At 40.1% G+C, this 24,096-nt stretch overlaps 2 protein-coding genes across 2 annotated transcripts; one reads left to right on the top strand and one right to left on the bottom strand.

Moving 5' to 3' along the window:
* Positions 1-1,962: 1,962 nt before the first annotated feature.
* On the bottom strand, positions 1,963-10,823 carry LOC124227038 (butyrophilin-like protein 1). The gene is made up of 9 exons (XM_046640959.1): positions 10,670-10,823; positions 7,652-8,002; positions 6,788-7,069; positions 6,446-6,646; positions 5,843-5,863; positions 5,727-5,753; positions 5,520-5,546; positions 3,415-3,441; positions 1,963-2,480 (listed from the first exon to the last, which is right to left on the bottom strand). The coding sequence occupies exons 1-9, from the start codon at positions 10,821-10,823 to the stop codon at positions 1,963-1,965; spliced, it is 1,608 nt and encodes a 535-aa protein (XP_046496915.1).
* Positions 10,824-13,011: 2,188 nt separating this feature from the next.
* LOC124226376 (butyrophilin subfamily 1 member A1-like) lies at positions 13,012-23,247 on the top strand. The gene is made up of 9 exons (XM_046639565.1): positions 13,012-13,090; positions 13,659-14,006; positions 18,979-19,260; positions 19,378-19,545; positions 19,924-19,944; positions 20,039-20,065; positions 20,856-20,882; positions 21,090-21,116; positions 22,589-23,247. Exons 1-9 carry the CDS (start codon positions 13,012-13,014, stop codon positions 23,245-23,247), a joined length of 1,638 nt encoding a protein of 545 aa, XP_046495521.1.
* The last annotated feature ends 849 nt before the right edge of the window (positions 23,248-24,096 follow it).

Below are 24,096 nucleotides of genomic sequence, written 5' to 3'. Positions count from 1 at the left end.
AAGAGACCCCAAAGAGTTCCATCGCCCCTTCAGCCATGTAAGGACATAGCAGGAAGACAGTTACCTATGGACCAGGAAGCTGGCTCTCATCAAACACCAAATCTGAAGGCACCTTGATTTTGGATTTCTCAGCCTGCAGAACTGTGAGAAATAAACTTCTGTTGTTTATAAGCTGCTGAGTCTATGGTATTTTTGTTAGAGCAGCCCAAACAGACTAAGATAGCCTTTTGGATTTGGAATTTATAATGATCAAATTTAGAATATATTTTTCACCCTTATTTTCTGAAATCTTTTTTCTGTTTACCCTTCTCCTCTCTTCAAGGACTTCAATTACTTTTGTATTAGGCCCTTTAAAGTTTTCCCACAACTCACTGATACTCTTCATTTTTTTAGTACTTTTTTCCCCCATGTGTTTCATTTTGAATGGTTTCCATTTCTATGTCCTCAAGTTCACTAATAATTTATTTCTGCAATGGCTAACCTGCTGTCAATCTTATCCCCTATAATTTTCATCTCATACATCATTTCCATCTCCAGAGGTTCAATCTGAGTCTTTCTTTTAAATGTACATCTCTAGTGAACTTTTTGAACATCTGGAAGATAGTTATAACTTCTGTTTTAATGTCCTTGTCTGTTAATTCTAACATCTAAATCAGTTCCGTGTCAATTTTAATTTATTGATTTTCTTTTTATTATGAGTTATATTTTCCTGCTTTCTTATGTGCCTCATAATTTTTTTTTTTTTTTTTGGTGAGGAAGATTGGCCCTGAGCTAACATCTGTGCCCATCCTCTTGTATTTTGTACGTGGGTTGCTGCCACAGTATGACTTGATGAGTGGTATAGGTCTGAGCCTGGGATCTGAGCCTGCAAACCAAGGACACCAAAGCAGAGCATGCCAAACTTAACGTCTATGCCACTGGGCTGGCCCTGGGGCCTTGTAATTTTTGATTGGATGTCAGACATTGTGAATTTTACTCTCTTGAGCTTTGGTTTGGGATGAAGTTGATACACTTGTAAGCAATTTGATCCTTTTGAGTTTTGCTTTTAAGATTTGTTCTTTAATACTGGATCAGTTTTTTTTTTTAAGATTGGCACCTGAGCTAACAACTGTTGCCTATCTTTTTTTTTCATGCTTCTTCTCCCAAAATTCCCCCAGTACATAGTTGTATATTTTAGTTGTGGGTCCTTCTAGCTGTGGCACATGGGATGCTGCCTCAAAATGGCCTGATGAGCTGTGCCATGTCTGTGCCCAGGATCCGAACTGGAGAAACCCTGGGCCACCAAAGCAGAGCATGCGAACTTAACCACTCAGCCACAGGGCTGGCCCCTGGATCAGTTTTTATAGTCTAGCACTAATTATTCCCTGCTACTGGGACAAGACAATTCCAGTACTCTAATCAATGTCAGTTTTATTCTGCGCTACTGTTGAGAAATGTGAGGAGGTTTATCTAAGTTTTATTCATTTGAATATGGCTTTAGCTGTGCTACTCAAAGTGTGGTCCACAGACCAGTACCTATCTACAAACTTTTTCTTACCAGTTATTTATGAAACAAATACAGACGTAGAGTGTTAAAAAACTTTTAGAGCAAACTGACAGAATTATTTTAGGCCTATTGAACATAATCATAAAATAATTAGCACTTGTAATTGTATGGCTTTGTTTTTTATTCACTTCATTTTTCCAGTAATTCATTGAAGAAAATCATCAGTCTGTGATATAGTAGACATAAAGTAAGAAACATCATTCATAACAATAACAAGAAAAAAAGATTCTTCTCTGCAGAATGTTTAAGAAACAGTGCCTGATGTGGTCAGAAACTATGGTTATGGAGACTCATGGAGACTTAGACCAAGAGGCCTCATAATCAGTGGGCTTGAGGCTCCCCATCAGGACTGAAGCCCCAGGGTTTACAAAGAATGGGCGACTGTCTTCATAGCATAGGTTCTTCCTCTAAGTTACTTAATATTGTGCAGATGAAGACATTTCCATGGATTTAAGTTTGAAGTAAGGATGGACAGACCCAGAGAAGCTTGCTTGGGTAAAGGAGAAAATGTGGGTACCATCAGTCATGTTGTAGAAAGAAATATCACCATCCTCATAATCCAGGAAAATCACAATCTTTCGCGGACACTTTTCTATCAGGAGAGACTTTTCTAGAGAAATATCTTGTAGACAATAGGTGAGAGCCCTGTATTCACATCCCTTCTTCTGTAAGACTCTGTATTTCTTCTTTTGTAGATATTTGTTATTCTCTATGGGCTCCTCATAAATGCCTAGAGTCCACTCATCAATGTCTTCAATGTCCACCTCCCAAAAATGTCTCCAGAAACTGAAGCCTTCCTGAGTAAGTGTGATAAGGTTGCAGTCTTCTTGCTTATTACTGAGAGATAGATCCTGTGTTCCCTCCCTGAAGTTCTCTTTTCTCTCTGGGTCAGAATCGTTCTGGTGAAAGATTTCATGACTTAGAGTCACAGGGGCTGTAAGGGGAATAAAAGGAAAGGAAATGGCCAACATTGTGTATTTCAGAAAGCTGTTGTACAGGGGAAACCTTAACAAAACAGGGCAAATGTGGATCCACTGGTGAAAGAATACCTCTCCTCTGAATGTGTGTTGGTTGGGGGAGGTGGAGCTGGGGTGTTAGATGTGCTCTCACCATGGGTTCCAGGCTACTGATCTCATCTGATCTTGGCTATGCTACTATCAGTTTCCTGGGAGAGTGCTGGAGTGAGCAGAGGACTTGCAGTATTTACTTGAGAACAGTGTTCTTTCCACATTCTCTACAAATTAGACCTATGTTCCTCAGTTAGCAACAGCCTCCATGTGAGCTGAGCTCTTTAAAAAGAGAAGCTGACTAAGGGCCGGCCCTGTGGCAGAGTGGTTAAGTTTGCGAGCTCCGCTTTGGCCGCCCAGGGTTTCGCTGGTTCGAATCCTGGGCACAGACATGGTACCACTTTTCTAGGCCATGCTGAGGCGGCATCCCACATGCCACAGCTGGAAGGACCTACAACTAAAAATGTACAACTATGTACTGGGGGGCTTTTGGGAGAAAAATGAAAAATAAAATCTTTTAAAAAAAAAAAGAGAGAAGCTGAGTTACTCTTGCCACTTTGAGCATTTTTGACTAGCTGGAGGTCTCCTCAGCTGAGGGACTATGTGAATTCCTGTTTCAGAACCAAGTAGACTCCACAGACAAAAAAGCTGGGCCAATATATAAAGGTGAGAACACAACCAGAGTAGCTAATCCCAGCAGCAATTTCAGTTCAGGCTAACATTTAATGATCTTCATGTTCTTCCTTCTCTTTAGTAGAATAATGGTGCCTCTATCTTTTTAACTAGGAGATGATGTTAGGAAATAAAAATGGGACATCAGAGGGCAGATTGGAGGAAGCCAAGAGATAAAGAACCACTCACCAAGCTGGAACTGTTCCTTTCTCCAGTCTGAAAAAGAGCAATACAAATTGAGACCAAGGGGGAAGCATATCCAGGGAATGAAAAGGAGGCAAAATGCTTCCTTCCTTAGCTCATCACTTTCTCCGCTCAACTCTCCTCACTTTCTCCTCTAAGCCCCTCAAACTCTGGTAGTGTCCAGGGACTATAACACATGTGGTATGACTTCTGTGCTCAATCCCAGTTTAGGAATTATCCCCTAATTCAGCCTGATGCTGGGGCAATAAGCTTCTGCAGCCTGAACCAGGTTTGGAGAACACCTGGAATGAGGTCTAGTGTTCTAGGTGCCTGTTCTCTTAAGACCTTTATGACTCTCCTCACCGAGGATGAGAGCTTTGAATGTCGTTTCATTTTATTTTATTTTGGGGTTTTTCCAGCCTATGACCTCTTCAGAGTAAAGCTTAAGCTTGTGACTAAGGCCTTTGAACTGACTCATTTTTTATCCCTTTAATCAGATTTTTTAAATATCTTTCTCCTGAGACAGATTCCTCATGAGGAATAGAACTGCATGTGCTTCTTCCTGCTGCCACTTCTCTTATGATAGGGCTTGTGATTTTATTTAAAGATTGGATATTCTCATAGAGTCTTGGGGCAATAGGCAGATAAGGACGTATCTGTAATTCTTGACAGAAGCAGCACTATGATCTCTCACTGAACTGCCCATCTGTAAGAAGTGTAGCACTCTGATGTATAGAATCTATGAATATATGAATCAAGAAGGACATCTCAGATCATCTATTACAATCTTTTCATTTTAGAGATAAGGAGACTAAGGTGAAGAAAGAGAAAATGACCTGATTCCTCAGCTATAATTGGCAGAGTTGGGACTAAAACTCATATGTCCTCACCCTTAGTACTTTGCGCTCTCTTCTAGAATCATGGGAACATTTTTAAGCAGCTCATGAAGAAAACTCTTCATAGAAACTACTTAACCAACTTTAACCCTTGGGAGGGGTTCCTCTGACCTCCTTTTATCAAAGCACTTATCAGGCTTTGTCTATTTGCCTGGTTCCTAGCTTACTTCTCCCAGTGGACTTTAAGTTCCACATGCTCAGAGATAATGGCTTATGCTACCATCGGGCATGTTAACATTGCACAAGTATATGTTTAAGAAATGACCTGGTATGTTTTTGAGATCCAACTCTATATTACACATGCACACACACACTTGTAAACCCACACAATACAAAGGCACAGATATTAAAAGGTATAAAAATAGCCAATTCCCTCTATCACTAGATAAATATATTTTTAGAAATGATATTAAAATATTTTGAAAGATTGTTTTTCAAACTTTTTCAAACATAAATCTTTGTTCCTGTATATTGAACTTTATTGTCTTTATTTTGAATAGGTAAGATAAGTAAAATCACAATTAACATTATTTTTCCAAATATAAAATATAGTACATTATGTTCTCTTTTAAACTTTATTTGCTGGGTACAGCCCCGTGGTGGAGTGATTAAGTTCACACGCTCCACTTCAGCTGCCTGGGGTTTGCCAGTTCAGATTCTGGCCTAGGACCTAGCACCCCTCATCCAGCCATGTTGAGGTGGTGTCCCACACAGCAGAACTAAAAGAAACTACAACTAGGATATACAACTATGTACTGGGGAGCTTTGGGGATTAAAAAAAGAGGAAGATTGGCAACAGATGTTATCTCAGGGCCAATCTTCTTCACCAAAAAACTAAAAATGTGATATAATTTTTAAAAACTTTATTTACAGTATAGAAATGCTGATGTGATATAGGGTAGTCTTTATTTTTCCCAAATCTCATCAAAATCACTCTGAATTCTATTCCTTCCTTCTCCATAGTGGATGGGCTCACAATTCATGTTGAGTCCTAACCTAGGCATGTTGTGGAATTTACCAGTTAGCAGTTATTTTTTCTTTATCCTTAGCTCTGGAAAACAATTGATTATTTGAACCTCCAAATACAAAATACTACAGATTGATACCAAATAAATTTTCACAGTTTGCAAATGGATGTGTGTGTTTATGTCTCTGCTGATTATACTCAGAATACCAGAGGCAGATGGCAGGATCTAAGCCCAGAGAGTTACTTACCAGGATACAGCAGGGCCTTCTTCCAATCTAAAACAGAACAAATCCAGGTGAAACATTAATCTGGGGCCTTGTGTTCATTTTCCTTCCCCTTATTTTTCTTCCACTGATCACCACTAAATCTTTGAGTCATTCCCTCTAAGAGAAGGAAGCTGAGGAAGTGTTGGGCATCAGGACATCAGGTGGCGAGGGAAACCCAGAGTCTCTTACCTTCATTGTATAATGCTTTTCGCCCTTCTGCAAGAAACAACACTCAGTGAGAGACCCAGAACATGTGTGACAGGGAAACAAACTCTAAACACAGCATGAGAAGAAGCAAGACTTACCAAGCTCTGCCTCAAGGTTTGCTGAAAAAGGAAGAGATGTAAAATTCATCAACTTGGGCTTTAGCTGCTCCTGAGTTCGGGGAGGAGCTAAGTGAATTCAGTTTGGCCTTCCCTTAGGGGTCTCATAGTCAGGTAGGCATGAAATATTGGCAAAAATGTATGTCAAATCTAAAATGACAAGGATTAAGAAAAGCTCATAGGAAGTATCGTGGGATCACTGAGGAAGGAGTGCCGATTCTTCATGGGAGCTAAGATTTTTTAGGTGTTTCTGAAGCTTATTCTTGAAGAACAAATAGGAAGAGAAGATTAGGAAGACAATTCCACAAGGAGAAACAGCAGCACAGGTCAGAGCACAGAGGCATGAAAGGGCCTGGTGTGGTTTGAGGAGCCCCACTTTGGAGGACTCATGACCTCTGCCCACAGATCTCCTAGCTTCCCATATGGTTTTCTCCTTTCCACAAGACTCTCAGTTCAGTGGAATTCTTGATACCCTCTGTTTTCCTTGGGGTCCTTTCACAACCTTTCATTTCCGCATCTGCCTTATACTACCTGTATCCCCAGCTTTTCCATGAACCTCTGACTTGCCCTGCTGCCCCGATTTACCTTTGGCAGTAAGTGCCATTTCCTTTTCATTCCTCATCTGATCTCTTTCATGAGATTCTTTCTTTGTTTTCTTTACTTCTCTCTCTTTGGCTTGATGTTCTCTCCAGCCAGTGTAGCTGATCCCGATGAGGAGGAGCCCCAACACAGGGAGTGTCCCAGCCAGGGCTGCCTTCCATGGAGATGTCCTGGGGAAGAAAGGCTCTAACAGGGGAAGGGGAAACACAGTAAGGACCAGCCTAGAGGAAGCCCTGCCCTCTCTCCAAGGCTCCCTCCAGCCCTTCTTCCCTCCTTTCTGCCTTTACCACACTCCCAACTCTGCCTTGGGGTTTATGCCTCACTGACCTGGAAGGAAGATGGCTGACACTTTTTCTTGGCCAGAGAAGGGATTCTGGATGGAGCAGGTCACGTTGCCCAGGGAGCTGTCTGTGACCACAAGAGATGCTTCCACATAGAAGAGCCCATCTCCATCTTGGGTTTGAGACTCAGAGAGGGTTGGTAGCTTCACTCCCGCCATGTTGCTCCACTGCACTCTGGGTTTTGGGAACCAGCCACCTGAGGAGCACAGCACTCGGATCCCACCATCCTCAGGCCCCATCATGTGAACGTGAGGGGCAGAGCCCAAACCTGAGGAGAAAAGCCACGTGCCTGAGGCTTGTGGTCTTCGGGGCTTAGGACTTCCTGAATCTGAAGGCCAAACTATACCCTTCACTAGACTGATGAGTAAACTGAAGCTCAGAGGTCAAGAAACCACTCACAGCCAGTGTTAGGCTAACCTATGAAACAGTTTTGAAATCAGCTTAATGCCTTTGCATTCTTCTAGGACTAGGAGAGCATTGGAGTCATTCCAAAGAGAGGAAAAAAATGCACAAAGTTAAAAATAAAAGGAGTTTAATTCTGTTAGTTGTCTTTCTCTCCTGATTGGGTAAAAACTAATGTTTGGGAGTTTCAGTACGTATCTGAATTAATAATAGTTAATTCAGGATTTTTAGGTTGCCAAAACACCTTCAGAAATACTGGTGTTTAAAAGCAAATAGAGTATAGAGTCTTATCCTCACTGTACAGTTGAGGAAATTGCCATTCTGCAAGGTAAAGTAGCATAGCAACAGATGGAGGGTCACAAGAAATACTAGGTTAGGAATCCAGATGTCCTCACCGTTCTCTTTGCCTTACAGCATGACATATACACTCTGTGTCAAATTAACATACCTATAACATGCAGCTCCACGATGGCCTCTTGGGAGATGTGACCATCCTCAAAACGACACTGGTATTGGCCATTGTCAGAGGCACGGACGTGTTGGATCAGCAGCGCCACAGACCCCTTGTGGATGGAGTCCCCCACCAACTCCGTTCTTCCGCGGTACTCCAGCATCTGCTGCCCGCCTCGTTCCTGTCCATTCTGGTACACAAGCACAGCAGGGGAGAGCTGGTCTCGGTACCACCGGATGTGCATGTGGGCTGCACTCTGCTCAGGGGACAGCTGGCAGGGCAGAGTGGCATCTGCCCCTAGCAAGACATTGATGGGCTCATCTGGTCCCTTCACAGAAAACTCAGACACTGCATGAAAATCAGAGACAGATTGGGGGAATGAGTGAGGGAACATGAGATGGAAGACCCATCTGCATCTCTTTATTTAGGGACCTAAACATATTTCTTTCTTATTTGTACTATTTTCCAAAAAATTAATATACATTTTAAATTTTATTTATATATAAAAATCTACTTCTTCAACTGTAGTCCCCAGAAGTAGCAATTGTTGACAGTTTGCATTTGAGAAGACATATTTTTTTTCTACACACTTACAAACAGTGTTTATATATGAATTATGTAAAACCTATGGAAAAGAGATTTATTGAGAATTAAATATGGCAAAGTAACTTATTAAGCAAATATATATATATTTTTTGTGGTGGCAAGAAGGGGAGTATTGGAAGGTTCTTCTCTCCTCATTCATCCCATTGTCTCTCGGCACTCTGCTCCTAGGGGTAAGTAGATGTTTCTGACCTTGAGATTTAGGTTACTGTGTGTTGGGGTGGGGTGGGGGGAGGATTAATAGTGTTTTATACCAAGATGAAAAGCAGAATTTATAAGGTGAAGTAGGCCTTTTTGGTTTTTCAAATAACTGTGAAAGCTTAGAATCATAGAGAACTTTTTTCATAAAAAATATTTTCCCGAGAGGGGTGCAAGACTTGGAGACCAGTGGTTCCAGATGTTAAGAGGCAGAGCCGTGCCTACCAGAGAGGACAGCTGGAGTCCCCAAGGGAGGGAAGGAGGATGCTGCGGACCAAAATGGGAACTTAGTCTGAATTCTAAAATATGCACTTTCACAAAGTCACTTACAGCCATTTGCTTGAAAGTTATTTTACTGTAGAGATCCCATTAGCCAAAAAGTGACAGGTACCCCCTGGGCAAAACTGCTTATCAGATGCCCAGAATATTGTGGATCCTGTGAAAAGTGAGGACTTAGGGCCTGCAAATGCAGCGACTGTGGAGTGGGAAGAGTTCCCCAAGCCATGGCTATGTGGATATTCAGGAGGAGTGAGCACAAATGTCAAGGATATATGAGCTTAGAAGAAGGAGCCCATGGCCAGTCTGTCCCAGGGAGTGTGGATCAGGCAGTTCTGGGCAAGGAGCATCACATTGGCCATTAGGCTGCACTGAGGCTGTGGTCCCTCTTTCTTTTCCATGCCTGTGTAAAACCCAGGGTACTAGTATAACTCAATGGATGTGTGCCCTTAGTTAACTGATTCTGGGCTGTTGGCCATACCTGTTATATAAGCCATTTAATTTAAGAAAAGGTATTGACATTGCTTATAACCACAGTATAGTGGAAAATATCATTATGTTTCACATAAATGGGATCATTATATACCAATTTCTGCAATAAAGAACATCCAACCATTTTAGTATATGTAGTCAGCTCTACCTGATTATACAGATAGGAGAGCTTGCCTTTAGGATAGATTCTTGTAGAATTGAAGATTCAACATGTATGAGAATTAAACACTTTGATACTCACTGCCTAACTGTCCTCAAATTAAAGGGATGATAACAAAAATGTCATTATTGTTATCTCATAGCTGGTGTCTCTCCAAACTTAGAGTCTAAAAACTTCATCCTGAGGGCTCCTTTTATTTTATGAAAGAAGGATTCATGTTCCAAAAGAATAAATGATTTGTCCAAGAACATAACCATATAGAGCTTAGGGATCTTGAGTCCAAATTCCTTGTACTCAGACTTGGGTTTTCTTGGCAGTGTGAACATTACAAAGCATATTTTAACCAACAGTTACATCAAAATCAAACAGGCTAAAATCACCCATACTCAATAAATGTTTAGATAAATATTACAGCTATGAGTTTTATGAGGTCTGCTCAAAGGAGGAAAGGGCATTGATATGAAGGAGAACACTCCCATTCTTGGCTGGACACTTCAACCCTCCTATTAGCAACAGACACAGCCACAGACTCCTTACGATATAACTGTCTTTGAGAGGGGCCAGAGTTGTGAGTGATGGATGACCAAGTTTTTTCATTATATGAGAAGAGCCATTGAAACACGCCAATAAATAAAAGGCATGAAGCAGAACACTGACCTGCTGAGCACCATCTGGACGCCTGAAGGAGAAGAGGGAGGAGGAAGCCAGCGGGAGAATAGCCAGGAAAACACACCATCTTCTTCAGAGAAGAAAGTGGAGCACGGTGGAAACATGAACTGTTCCCTGTGACAATGAGGTGCTCTGTTGAGGAAGTTGGTGAGAAAGCCAGCAGAGTGAAAGTTCTTAGGAAACAATCTCCTGTTTGAACATTTACTTTTATATGCAGATTTTTGGCTGTTTTCCCTCATAGACCTTAAGACAAATACCCACCAACTCCTATCTACCCCAATGGGTTTTCCTTCCCTCTCTTCTTTCTGGAAACCACTGTGTCCCCAGCAGGTGTAGAAAACTGTAAACTGTTCACTTGTGTCCTATGCACTCTCTCGCTTATTTGTGTATTTACCCTCCCAACAGAACTCTCTTGAAATTGAAAACCCTGAGTTCAATAGTGAGGAATAAAGTTAGACAAAATTTGTCCACTTCTCTCAGCCAATCTATTGGAATTAATTCAATCATTTGTTTATTTATTTTGACCACAAATATACTTGTGGCTTAACTTTCAAAAGGGAAAGGAGTTTTCTCACCATGTAACCCACAGCTCAAACCCTTTGTTTCTCAGAACCCACATCTCCCACAGACACAGCTGCACATCACCACACATTCCCCTCTCACGATCTGGATTGAGCCAAGGGGGTTCCCGGAAGCTCCTGGACTCCTCAGTGCACCGACAAGGCCCAGCTCCGGAGAGAGTTTGCACCTGGTTGTTCTTGTGGTCACCATCCGAGCGTGTGGTGGCAGGGGCTGGGAGCAGCAGGTTTCTCACCCATCTCTGGAATGGAAAAACACTATTCATAAGAGGGACAAATAGGGCTGCCAAGAGGCACTGGCATTTGAATACCCCTCTTGGAACGTGTCTAACAAGAAAGTCACAGCCTGCCTCCAGCTCTTCTAGTTACTTTAGAAGTGGAAGTAATAAAGATCATCCCAAGGGACTTTGGACTGGGTTGAGTTATAGAATGATAGGAACTCTAAAGTTGCTTTTGTTTAAAATGCTCAGTGTAACTCTCTCCTCTCATCTGCAAAGGGCTGAAATCACATTCTTGAGGGAAAGGGAGTCATCTTCCTGTATGACTTTCAGGTCTTCTGGTCATCCCAATGTTCAACTCACAAGGTTAACTGATTTAGAGAAGAAAACCAGGAGAAGCACATGTCCTCCTACCATGCCATAATTGACATTGGAAGCCATGGGCAGAGCTGTGCAGGGGAAAAAGAGAGGTCAACGATGGAGGGCTCTGTGCTCTGAGGACCTTAGAGCTGTATTTCCAAGAATCTTAGGGCTCCCAATAGTAGAATAGAAATAATAACACAATTGTACAGTGCCAGACATAGAATGTGATCAGAAGGAATTTTCTTTACATTTCACATTCTTTCCAAGTTTAATTCATGTTTCTTTCTAAATTTAATTTATATTTCTTCATGTCACGTAAGGGTTACGGATAATCAGGGACGCAAATAACAATTGCGTAAGTATTAGTATGAGAGCCACTAACAATATGGCCAAAGGGGCACCAAGATCTTAAATAAATATTCTCTAGAGACAGTAAGGTGCATTTGGCTTTCTAAGAAACTACATTTATTGAGATATACTTTGATATACAGAGAATGTCTTTTCAATTCTCTGTCTAATGGAATGAAAGACCTAACTGGCAGATGAAACTTTGCCATCCGAATGGCAGATATATTGAGATGAATTGAGCAAGACGTTAAAGTAAAAATTGCTAACACAGAATTTATATGTTACTGACACTCTTCTAAGTGGTTTACACATACAAATTCATGTAATCCCCAAGCCAAACTTAGGGTAGGTACTATTATTAAACTCAATGTCAGATGAGGGTACTGAGGCACAGAGAGGTTGTGTAACTTGCTCAAAATCATGCACTTGTAAATAGCCTCCCCAGGCTTTTAACTCAGGCAGTCGAGTTCAAATATCTATGCTGTGAACCTGGATAATATACTTCTCTGAAAAAAAGAAACCACTTGTTTTTGATTCTCTCTTTAACTTGTAAGTATGTAATTATTAGATAGATTTATTACACATGCCAAGTCAAAGTTCTTGCTCCTTATCTCATTTTACTTTCAGGTTTGAGTATGTCAGTGTGGCCAAAGGGAAGCACGCTGCTGACACATTCCTGTGGAGGGGCCATCTTTCTTTCTGTTTTCCAAAACCCTTTAAAAGACCACCCAAAACTTCCTCTGGGGCCCCAAGTTTTGTAAAGTCTGATATCACCTTGACATCTTGGAGCAAGTCTCACAAGAGAGACCTGTGGACAGCTGAGAGCAACGGTAACTGGGAGAAAGGGCAGAGAGTATTCCTGGTGCCTGCAGCAGTGAGGATGAGAAGTTCCAGGATGCCCTCATCTCTGTAAACAATGTGAGTGCTTCATTTTGTGGGTGATGGGCAAGAGGGAGGGAAGTGAGAGAATCTGACCAAGGATCCCAGGGATGGAGGACAGGTCAAGTTATATCCCTGCCTTCATCGTATGGGAATGTATAGGGAGAAAGTTTGTTGAGGTTGGAGTAATGTTCTTGTTAAGGTGATCTCTCTCTGTGGCTGCTCATTGCCTTCTCTCTGTCTCTCTGTCAATTGGATAAAATGTTCTTGAATAAGAGAAGAGTTTAGAGAGACTGTGGACAGATCTATCACTGAAGAACATGGCTGTTGAGATGAAGACTGCTTCCTTAGAAAAAGGAAACAAAAGATCTTTTTTTGTGAGTGTCAAAGGCTTCCCTGATGTTCCCTGAGAGACACTACAGTTGTTTGAGAGCTTCAGGAGACCGTTTCTTAGAAGGACTGTGAACCACCTTAGCCATGACCCCTTTACCTTATGGGTTCCATTTTTATCTTTACTCCAGATATTTTCAGGACCCCCATCTGTGTGTCATACTGTTCTCTGCTGTGGGAAAGATGGTGGGTTCTCTGCACTTCTCTCTGCCAAGTGACCTCTTCTCTATCCTGCTTCTCCAGGTGTCCATGTGGGGCTCAGGTGAGAATATTTTATATTATGTATATCTGGATTCTCTTGTTCTCTGAGTAGAAGGATTAAATCACTCCATCACTTCTCATGTATTCGTGGGTTAATTCTAAATCCTTCCTTTGATATAATGACTTATTTAGCCATACATGAGGACAAATAAATCAATGTTATTATTTTAGAGAGAAGTACCAGGTAGAATTGCTTCACTAATGCCTTCTAATTCATTCAGGTCTCAGCTTCATGAGAAGTGCATTTTATGATGTCCAAGACCTGATTAATAACTCCAATTTAATGATTTCTCAGCACTCTTCCCTCCTCCTTCAGAGAATTTATCACCACTGCAATTAAAAAATCATTTATTTAATATGAGATTACATTGTTGATTGTAAGCTCTGAAAGGGAAGAAATCCTCTTTGTTCTGTTCACTACCACATCTTCATCCTGAATGTGTGCTGCAAATCATTGCTGTATAAATGAGAGAATGTCTATGGGGCTCTGGTTGGCAGTAATAATGCTGTGTTCTAAAATTCCCAGGCAGGTCATTCTGATACCCTTTTCACTTGTGGCTCTATTCCAGATTCATTCTTAGTGATTGGCCCCTCAGAGCCCATTGTGGCCATGCTGGGTGCAGACACGGTGTTGCCCTGTCGTGTGTCCCCAGCCATGAGCGTGGAAAACATGGAGCTGCGGTGGTTCCGCTCCCAGTTCTCAGAGGCTGTGTATGTGTATCAGGATGGAATGGAGCAGACGGGAGAACAGCTAGTAGATTTCAAAGGGAGAGCAGAATTGGTGAAAGATTACATCGCTGAGGGAAGAGTAGCTGTGAGAATCCACAGCCTCCGGATCTCAGACAATGGAATGTACAAGTGTTTTTTTAAAAAAGGCAGTGATTATGAAGAAGCCATTTTGGAGCTAAAGGTGATAGGTAAGTAATTACCTAAGAAGATAGACCACTCTAAGAGAAATGTAAATATTCCCTATTTGATTTTAGGGGGAGGATGGTGAACAGGTCAGAGACAAAAAAGGCAAGTATCCTTGGAGCTGGTCAACATTTCAGACACTGGATTTAACCCCAAATCCTCTTAATCTATTTATACATTTATTGTGCTCTACTTTAAAATTAAAAAACTTTCATAAATATCTACCAGAAAAATAATTTATTTCCTTCTTATGTCTCTCCTCACACATTTTGAAGGAAGCCACCATGATTGCTAAAATGTACCATTGCTCTCAGAGACTGTAATCCCAGTTGACTACACTGACAGACAGAGGCTCAACTGACAGTGTTAGTGGTTGAGTCTTGAAAGCACTGTTTGGAGGAAGTGACTGTGAGCGTTTGACAGAGTTGATTGGTATTGTAATAAAAAAAATTTGTCGTCAGAGGCTTGAGGTCAGAAAATAACCGACATTCAGTAACTAAGTGAAGCAGAAGTAGAGAAAACAATTAACTGAGTGGGTTTTGGGGGAATAAAAAGGCCCTGAAGAGAGGGATCAGTGTGAAAGGCTGGAACTGACTGAGGGTTAGTCCACAGAACACTGAACTGACCACCGTGAGTGTTGTCATCATTGGTGCTCTTTCATTTTTATTTACAGTAATTTCATAGTGCATTGTATCCAACTCAAACAATTCAGAAAGGTATAAAATATAAACTGATAACCCCCCTCTCCCTTCAATATTCCTTTTTCTCTTCCAAAGTAGCAATGAATACCAGATTGTTCTATGCTCTTTCAGTTATCTCTCTTTTTTTTTTAAAGATTGGCGCCTGAGCTAACAACTGTTGCCAATCTTTTTTTTTTTTTTTCTGCTTTTATCTTCCCAAACCCCCTGTACATAGTTGTATATCTTAGTTGCAGGTCCTTCTAGTTGTGGGATGTGGGACACCGCCTCAACGTAGCCTGACGAGCGGTGCCATGTCTGAGCCCAGGATCCGAACCCTGGGGCGCTGCAGCAGAGCGCGTGAACTTAACCGCTCGGTCATGGAGCTGGCCCCTCTCTTTCTTTATGTAATACATTTATATATAATTAAATCTTAATAGTATATTATATAATCACAATATTTCTAATATATTTCTGTAGCAAATTTAATCTTTATTCATAAACTAATCTTCAAAAATGTTCATGTTAACTTATTTAAAAACAAAATTAAATCTATCTTTGAGCCCCCAGCCCATAAGCCTAGTGTGAAGTTATGTCTTGGTTCTTATTGGAGCTTCCTGCTCCTGCTCAATCCCTAGAGTACTAATTGGCAAAAGGTCCTTGGAGTCTCATGCAACCCGTAGTGCTTGGGATTCAGAAAATCCCCTCCAGTCTTGGTGCCTCACTGGTTAGTGCTGGGGTGCTTATCTTCCCAGGCTTTGCTACATCTCTCCAAACTGATTCCAGGAAGATTAAGTCAAGAATATTATTGAAGACTTGATGCGATTCTTCAAGAGGCAGCTGAAGATTTCTGTCTCTTCCTTAGGTTTCGAGAAACCTCCCCTCCACTCTATCAAAGCTTCTTTCTATTCCCCTTAAGGATGCTAGCTCATCAACATTCTTTTTCCCGCCCATATTACACAACTTCTTTAACTAACTTATGCATTCAACAATATAGGAAGAAGGATCTTCCTCATGCAGTTCCTGCTTTATGCCAAACAGATATCCCTGAAACTGAAATACTATCAATGGAATCAGGAGAGGGAAAACCTTAGAGGAAAACTCAAGTAACAGTTATCTAAGCAGAATTAACAACACATTAAAATGTCAAGTAATTTTCTGCTCTATATACATACATTGATATTTTTACTTAAAATATTTCACAATATCTTTTTCCTATAACTTACCTCTTCCTCCTTAACAATATATAGCAGACAAATTACAAAATATTGTATTCTTTTATGATTGTAAATGTTTTCATTATATAGAAATTCTGTAATTTATGTGAATATTTACTTTCTAATGAGCATTGACAGTTTTCAACTTTATGTCATGGCAAAAATAATGAAATATACATATTTGCACATAGATCTCTATGCAGTGATATAAGTTGTTTCTCACAAGATAAGTTTCTCAAATGATTAAGTTTATATCCTATAATTTAACAATTCCAGTTTCAAGATAATCATGAAATTTCTTTAAATTATGGATAGTCCAATAATTGTTCCAGTTTATACTCCTAACAGTGCTACATGAGAATAAATATTTATTTACACTTTTGATGACACTGAATATTATATTTCTTTTGCTTCATTTTTATCAGTCTGATAGGTAAAAATATCTCATAACAAATTTGTATTACTCTCATAACAAATAAATTGGATACCTTTTTATGTATTTCTTACCTGTTTGCATTTTTTCTCCCTTCAATTTCCTGTTAATATCCCTTAATTAACCGGATTTTTTTAAGAGAGATCTTTTTTTGAAAATTTTCTATAGATTCGTGGTTGCTCTTCTACTCAAATTTTGAAAACACTTTTTTCCTAGTTTGTGTTTGACTTATAATTTTTATGATATCTTTCCTTTATAGACCTTTAAAAGTATTTTGTAGTCAGAATTGTCAACATTATCTTTCATGTGTTCTTAGTTTTATGGTGCTCTTAGATGTGTCCATCTATACTAATATTACAAAAATATTTTATTTTCCTTTCTCCTAATACCTTTTCTGTAAGATATATTAAAGTGTAACATACATAGAGAATTTAGTACTGACTTTAAATGTCTCTCTCAATGAATTTTCATAAAGCGAATGCACCTGAAAAACTAGCACCCTAATCATTAAACAGAGCTTAATTAGAATCCAGGAAAATCTGATTTTCCCCTTCCAGTCACAGTTTCCCCAAGGACAATCACCATTCTCATCTCTAACCTCATGGATTAATTTTGCCTATCTTTGAATTTCACGTACATGGATGCTTTCATGTCTGGCATTTTTTTGGGCTGACAATTATGTTTGTGAGGTTTTTCTATGAAGTTAATTGCATGTAGTTGTAGTTTGTTTCTATCTTTTTTTATTGCTTTGCTTTCTACATTTAGATCTTTACAGAAATGTGTTTTGGGTATAGAGTTTCATGGAATGCTCAAAATATTCTTTCTTAATGTATATTCACTTATCTCTCTGCCATTAGAGAATAATGTAGAAAATCTCCATCAATTTACAAATGCATTTTTTCCCATAACCTTCTCATAGATACCAAGGTATATTCTAAATTCTCTACATGGTTATAATGATCTGTCTGTCCATTTCTTTGACAATGTCAGAGTGTTTCCATTTTTAAAGCTTTGTACTCTCTGCCTAGACAAATGTGTTGGTTTTTAGAATTTTTTTTCTTCTTCTTTGAATATGTTAAGCCTATTTTAAACTAATATTTCTAACAACGCTATCTGACAATATATATATAGGCTCATTTATCCATCTTCTTTATGTGTAACTTTAATGGGAAGAAGCCAAACCTACTATGTCTTAAAGGAAAGTGCTCTTTCCTTTAAGACAAACTCTCCTGAGCCATGTTGCTTTGATCCCACTTACTTTCAGTAAGAGGTCAAAGATTTTCACAGTCCCAGAAATAACCTCATTGGAGTCATTGCATTTTTCAGTTCCTTTTCCATATCAGTTCATTGACTTATGGGTGTAAAGATAAGTCCAACCTTTAGGAGCAGTTGGTTGATTATCTATCCACACTTATCTTCCATTCAGTTAACCTTTGCCTAGTACAGCTGCTTCTATGCTCAGGAATGGGCATCCCTTCTTTTTTTTCTTTCTTGACATAAGTATAGCTTTTGTCTGCTTATTTCAACTTGGAACTTCAATGGTTATATTCTTCCAGGAGGTGCAAGGTCTATTTGGTCTATTAGTTCTTGCTTCCTAGGCTTTGCTCTGCTTCATTTTGCTCAGGACCAATTTCACTCACTTATATTCATTTCCTTTATTCTAGAGAGTTGACAGCTCCCTCAGGCAATTCTGAGAAGATGGATTGTCTTTCAGACTGCTTTCTGTTTTCCAGAGTGTGTCCTCCCAGGCAGGTCAGGGCTTGGCAGTAAAAACTATTAGCTGTATTATAATTTTTATCCAAAAAAAAAAAAAGACGATTAGGTGAGGTTCCTAATATATTTTCTACATCTGAGGAACTGGAATAGCACTGAGCCAGACATAAGAAGATTCATTCTTTGTGGTGTCAAGTTTAAAAAAGACAAAATAACATATAGTCTTAGAAGTCAGGATAGCCATTATTCTCAAGGAGGCAATGGATTCTTCTAGCATTCTGGTACTGTTATGTTTTCATATGGCTACTGGTTACATGAATCTACTAGTAGACCCAGCCTATGCAGAGCTGAAGAAGAGGAGAGGTGGTGGAAGAAAAAAGAAGGGGTGAGAGTGCAAAGATAAAAGAACACCTTTACTCTTTTATGGACTCACTTCATCTTGCTACCTTCATCTTTTAGATGATCTCTACTCAGAGTAAGAAAGAAAATTTGGAAAAAACTACAGAGATTGTTTAAGGAAGTGACTACACAAAGTCTCAATTTAAGCCTAGAAAGATAGTCTTCCTTGAGACTCCAATAAATGGAATAGACAGATACGTGATATAGATATAGATATATTGATTTTTTTTCCTGAAAATATTCAACATTGACAAATTTTACTTTGCTCCTTTCCTATTATCCTTTATGAGAAATTGCTGATATGCTTGGGTAAAGTAGTTATGAACAGGCAGTAATATAAGTCCTAGTGTCAGCTTAAAATCTCTTGTGATTTTTGAACCACAGACATCCATTTATCTTATGGAAGAAGAAAAGAAACCCCCTCCTTTCACCAAGAACTATGGTGCTTCGTCCATCTCCCCACTGGTGTTACTATGCAACATTAGGAAATTCTGGATAAAAAGTGTTCAGGTCTCAGATGAATTACTTTCCTCTCCAGGTTTGGGTTCTGCTCCCCATATTTTCATGGTGGGTCCAGAAGATGAAGGAATAAGGCTGACATGCACAGGCAAGGGATGGTTTCCCCAGCCTGAGGTACAATGGAAAGACGCAAAAGGAGAGAAGTTACCGTCTCTCTCTGAGGATGAGACCCAAGACGACGATGGGTTGTTTCAGATAGAGGCATCCCTCATTGTGAGAGACAGCTCAAAGAGAGAAGTGTTCTGCTCCATGAAGAACCCCTTCTTTGGACAAGAGCAAGAGGCAACTATTTCCATCCCAGGTCAGTGTTGCTCATTTTGGGGACAGGACAAAAGGAAAGAGGGGATATTTGGGACCTGGGATGGTATAGACTTGCCTGATGTATGTTTTTGATAAAGTTTTGGGGGTCCTGTGTCAGAACCCTTCTTCCCTAGGACCTCTCCTTGGAAGGTAGCATTTGCTGTGACTTTCCTCATCCTTGGTATTTTTGTGGGTGCTGTTATGTTTTTGGCCTGGAAAGAACAGCAGGAAAAGAAGAGAGTATTGGAAGCCATGGAGGAAAAAGAGAAAGAAAGTAAAGCCAAAGGTAAACTGTGAATCAGACTTGGTGGGATCTGTGAATTTACAGGGTTTTTTTTAGCATGGCTGTGCATATGGGTGGCATCTGTTGGAACACAGAGACTTACGTGTACTGAGTTAGAGCCCCAAGACCTTCAACAGGACATAGAGCCCAGGATCTCCATGACAAAAATATTATAATAGAGAGTTCAACTGAGAGAGAAAACTCACTAGTATAAACATGGAGTTAGAAAAAATGGCCATAGTAATTCTCAATTAAGGTAAATTTCTTTATGTAGGTATACGGAAGTAGCATTCAGGATCTGGGCTTAGTAACATACTCTAGAAAATAAACCTTGGATTTTTTTTCTGTAAAGTCTGTTTTGTTATTTTCTTTCCTTTTTAGAATCACTTGAGAAAGAGCTTGGTAAGTTCTCCATTGTCTTTACTCTAATAGGGGAAATAGAGTCCTTATTCCATGCTGTGTACTTGGCATCTAACAGGCTGTTATTCTTTTTCAGTCAGAAGGAAGGAATTATATCAGCAAGGTGAGTTATATTGATGTTACAGTTGGGTCAACTCTCTCATCTGCCCCTGTGTTCTGATCGCCTCCTCTTTACCTTGTTGGTGAGGGAGACATCACCCACCCTAAATAGAATGAGATGGTCAGATGCACAACAGCCCAAACTGGACATATGCAATTTACAGCAGTTTATTAATCACATATATTCATATCCTGGGGTTGGAGGACACCACAAGCCATGCAGGGCCACATGGGGGTTGCACTTGGGAACAGAGTAAAGCAGCAAGGGCTGTGGGAGGCTGGCTGTTGTCTGCGGAAGTATGTGATTGAATTGTTTGAATAATTTTGCAGGCTGACAGGGAGGTGAAGCCCATTAGGTTGAAGACCAGGTAGGGTTCAGCTGGCTTGGCTGATCAGGAAATTAGCCGAGTGGGGAGATTTTCCTCCTGGGTGGAGGACATATCTGGTGAGAGCAGGGAAATTTAGTTAGGTGTTTGGAGCCCTGTGAGGCTCAAAGATGTCAAAATATCACATGAAATTTTAGACCCTAGAATACACTCTCACAATTTGAGCGTATCTTCTCCTTCTCCCAAAAGAACAAGACCCTCATGTTTTATCACAGAAGTGTTAGTGGAATGTGGAAAATAACACAGGAGATGTAAAAAATGTCAAATACCTCAGAATAGTCATGAAGTGATGAATACAGCAACATAGCACTATCAAAAACCTTCATATTGTATGTTGTTGCTGCCATTTCATGCTCCGAAGTGAAGGTCCTATGGATGGGAGAATCTAATTCCTTTGTTTTATTTCAGACTGGAGGAAAGCGAAATTATATGCTGGTGAGTAACAGAGGTTGTCTTGGGGCTACAGCCACCCCTGGATTTCATGAGGTATTTCCAGGGCATTTTTCAGAGATGTACCATCTTCTGGAAACTTTATTTTGAAGGTGGGGGTCCAAAAAAATACAGACAGTAAGGAATAAGCATCCTACTAGTTCAGAAGACATGGTCTTGGCATAATTTCCCATATGATTTTTTTCTTTTTAGACTGGAGAAAGGAACAGTTTGAAGAAGGTGAGTAACCTTATGATTTTGTCCCACATAATCTCTTCTATACAAGTAAGAAACTCTTGTATTTGTATAAATTCCCAATAATGCCTGCTTGTAGCTTTCACTTCAGTCTCAATCTCCTGCTGAAACGTTAACAGACTTCTTACTGTTCAGATACCATTCATTCATTCCTTCAGCCGAAATTTATGCAACCATTTATTCAGTGGCAAATAAACAAAGCAGATCTGATCTTGACTTCATGGGAAAGTACATGTACAAACTGTGATACATGTTATGAAGGAATAAGAGATTTCCATGAGAAAAAAACAATGGATTAAAGGAATTTCCCTGATGGATTGATATTTAGTCTGAGACTTAAGTGTTATGGTCAATTCATTATTGTGAATAACACTGAAAGAGTAATTCAGTCAAAAGGAAGTCTATCATGTAACCAGCCTGAGACAGAGAAGAGCTTGGTGCATCTTAGTGCAAGTGGAAAACAGCTCCTGACCATCTTAAGAGTCTTTCCAGAATTGTGAGTTGATTACCAACTTCTAGTGCAGCCTACTTTACTTTGAATGTCCCTGCATCCACAAACATTTTCTAGTTAGTTTAATCCTCTGAAAATTAAAACGTACCCTAATGTCCCACATACAAATTCTTATGAGAAAAACTTTAATTATCAATTTGTCTGCTTTGACAAGAAGCGGATAAATTACCACCAGTATTAGTACTGTTGCTACTATCACTACTGGTATTAGTGTTACTGTAACTATTGGAAGCTAAAACTTACCGAGTGATCATCATGGACAAGACACAGTGCTAAGTTCTCTACACATTATGTCGTTTACTCCTCACAATAATCCTATGCTGAGGTATCATAATTACATGCATCATCGTGAGGGTAAATTGAGGCTGAGAGAAGCAAAAACATCTTCACCAAGATCACAGCCATTAAGGACAGAGTGATTATCAAAATTCAGATCTTTCTGACTAGAGCTTGGGATTTCAACCATTAGAAATATGGTAAGAGTGTATGAGAAGTAGATAAGTTAGTTATTACATAAGCCCACAAAAAAACGATACCAAAGAAGCTTAAATGAAAGTAGGTACACTCTGATTGGAAATATGACAGGGCTTAATTACTAAGAGCAAGCATTAAAGTAACAGACATTTGAAGAAGAATGGAGAGACCACATCCTGAAATACCTGACCCTGGAGATTTTCCAGGGGGACAGTCATCTGGACCAGATGGTCTCAGCCTGTCTGGAGCAAATGGTTACCCAGGGTCCTGTCCAACTCTGGCCTTCTATGATTTACACATCATGTGTCTCCTATGAATGGACACAGGATAGAACATAATTTTTTTATCTACTCTTCCATTTCTCTCCCTCTTGTTTCCTTCCATTATCCTTTCTCAGTATTTGCATCTTCTCTGAGGTCAACCAGTCTCCATGGTGGAATGATCTTTAATTTTTTTTCCCCCACATCTGCAGTGGCTGTTACTCTGGATCCAGACACAGCTCATCCCAACCTCATCTTATCCAAGAGTGGAAAACATGTTTCTTCAATAGAGAATGTACCTCAGAACTGTGATGCCCCAACATACCAAGGGCAAGGGGAATCTGAAACCATCTTCAGTGTTCTGGGCCAGAATTCCTTTACCACAGGGAGACATTACTGGGAGGTAGAAGTGAAAACAGGGACAGAAGTTGGACCTGGGACTAGATGGGCTCTGGGTGTTTGCTCAGATACAGTGAAGAGAGAGGGGTGGTTTGTAGAAAGTCCAGAGAAGAATTTCTGGGTGATGATATACAAGGATGGAGAAATCAGGACTCTCACCTCCCGGCCACAGACTCTGTCACTGATGCAGCACTCCCACAGGATAGGAGTTTTCCTGGACTGGGAAGCTGGGGATGTGTCCTTTTACAATATGGTTGATGGGTCGCACATCTATTCTTTTACTGAAGTTACCTTCTGTGGGATCCTCCATCCTTATTTTAGCCTTCAGGGTCCTGGCACGTCTATAACCATCTGCCTAGCTTCAGATCGCACAGAAAATTGTCCAGATTCTTCTCCAAAGACCTCTCTAACTCATTTAAGGAGTTGTGATATGGATGTCCCCCAAGAAGCTAATTCTCTATTACCTCCGTAAGAAGTGAAGTGTCACACCTCTGCTGCCTCCACTCGAGCTTCTTATGGGTATGTTCTCCAAGAAAGCTGTCCTTGTGTGGAGAGTAGGTCATTTTCACTAGGTATGATTTTAGCCCCTTTCAAAGAGAGAGAGGCAGAAAGAGAAATGGGACAACTGAAAAATATCCAGGGGCATTTCCTCTAGTGTCACTTTTGGGGAAATACAGCGTCTTTTTGAGCAGCAAAAATTTGTCATAAGAAAACTCCGAACAAACTCATGGCCTCCCTTCTGTTCTGGTGCTCAGTGTGCGTTGAAGTAAATATTTTTACAGCTACATTTAAAAAGAAAATGTCTCTTCTTACTATTTTTGTTATCAAATATGGAGGAGGGGGTGGTGTTTGAAGGGAAGGGTCTCAGTTGAGAGAATTCTCAATACACGTTACTACTGTTGGAGACACAGAAACCTGTTCAAGTCTTTTTAAATGTAATATCTCATCTTGTCTCTTCTTCAGGCTCTAGTGTCCATCGGCTTATAAACTTGGACTTTGCCAAGGGGTGGGGAGGACTGATATATAACTTTAAACCACTTGAACAGGAGCCCAAGCTTTCTGGGAGGGAAGAGCCCTTTCCTTTAGAAAAAAGAATTGATGTTGCAGTTTATGTTTTCAGAAAAGAAGTCATCAAATAGGAATGAAGAAACATCTGCAGCCTTCATGAAGAAAGAGCCACTGCTAATGCTGACTTTTTTTCTTCTTTCTGATCATGTTCTTCCCACTGTTGAGGATTTCCTTTGCCTTTCATACCTTCTCCAGCTGTTTATCACCAAGCTTATGTCTTCAAGGATATAAAATATGAGCTTCTCCTGTTAAA

Source organism: Equus quagga, chromosome 15 (assembly GCF_021613505.1).
Source record: "Equus quagga isolate Etosha38 chromosome 15, UCLA_HA_Equagga_1.0, whole genome shotgun sequence".
In the NCBI taxonomy this organism is placed as follows: Eukaryota; Metazoa; Chordata; class Mammalia; order Perissodactyla; family Equidae; genus Equus; species Equus quagga.
Note: the sequence above shows the minus strand (reverse complement) of the source record. Positions and strands in the feature narration are given on the sequence as shown.

Coding starts and splice junctions, on each gene's coding strand:
- LOC124227038 (XM_046640959.1), bottom strand. CDS start 10,823: ATGGTGACCACAAGAACAACCAGGTGCAAACTCTCTCCGGAGCTGGGC. Junction 5,754..5,842: donor AAACCTTGAGGCAGAGCTTG/GTAAGTCTTGCT, acceptor TGTTTCTTGCAG/AAGGGCGAAAAGCATTATAC. Junction 2,481..3,414: donor AAAGGAACAGTTCCAGCTTG/GTGAGTGGTTCT, acceptor TTCCCCTTACAG/CCCCTGTGACTCTAAGTCAT.
- LOC124226376 (XM_046639565.1), top strand. CDS start 13,012: ATGGTGGGTTCTCTGCACTTCTCTCTGCCAAGTGACCTCTTCTCTATC. Junction 13,091..13,658: donor GGTGTCCATGTGGGGCTCAG/GTGAGAATATTT, acceptor GCTCTATTCCAG/ATTCATTCTTAGTGATTGGC. Junction 19,261..19,377: donor GGCAACTATTTCCATCCCAG/GTCAGTGTTGCT, acceptor GTCCTGTGTCAG/AACCCTTCTTCCCTAGGACC.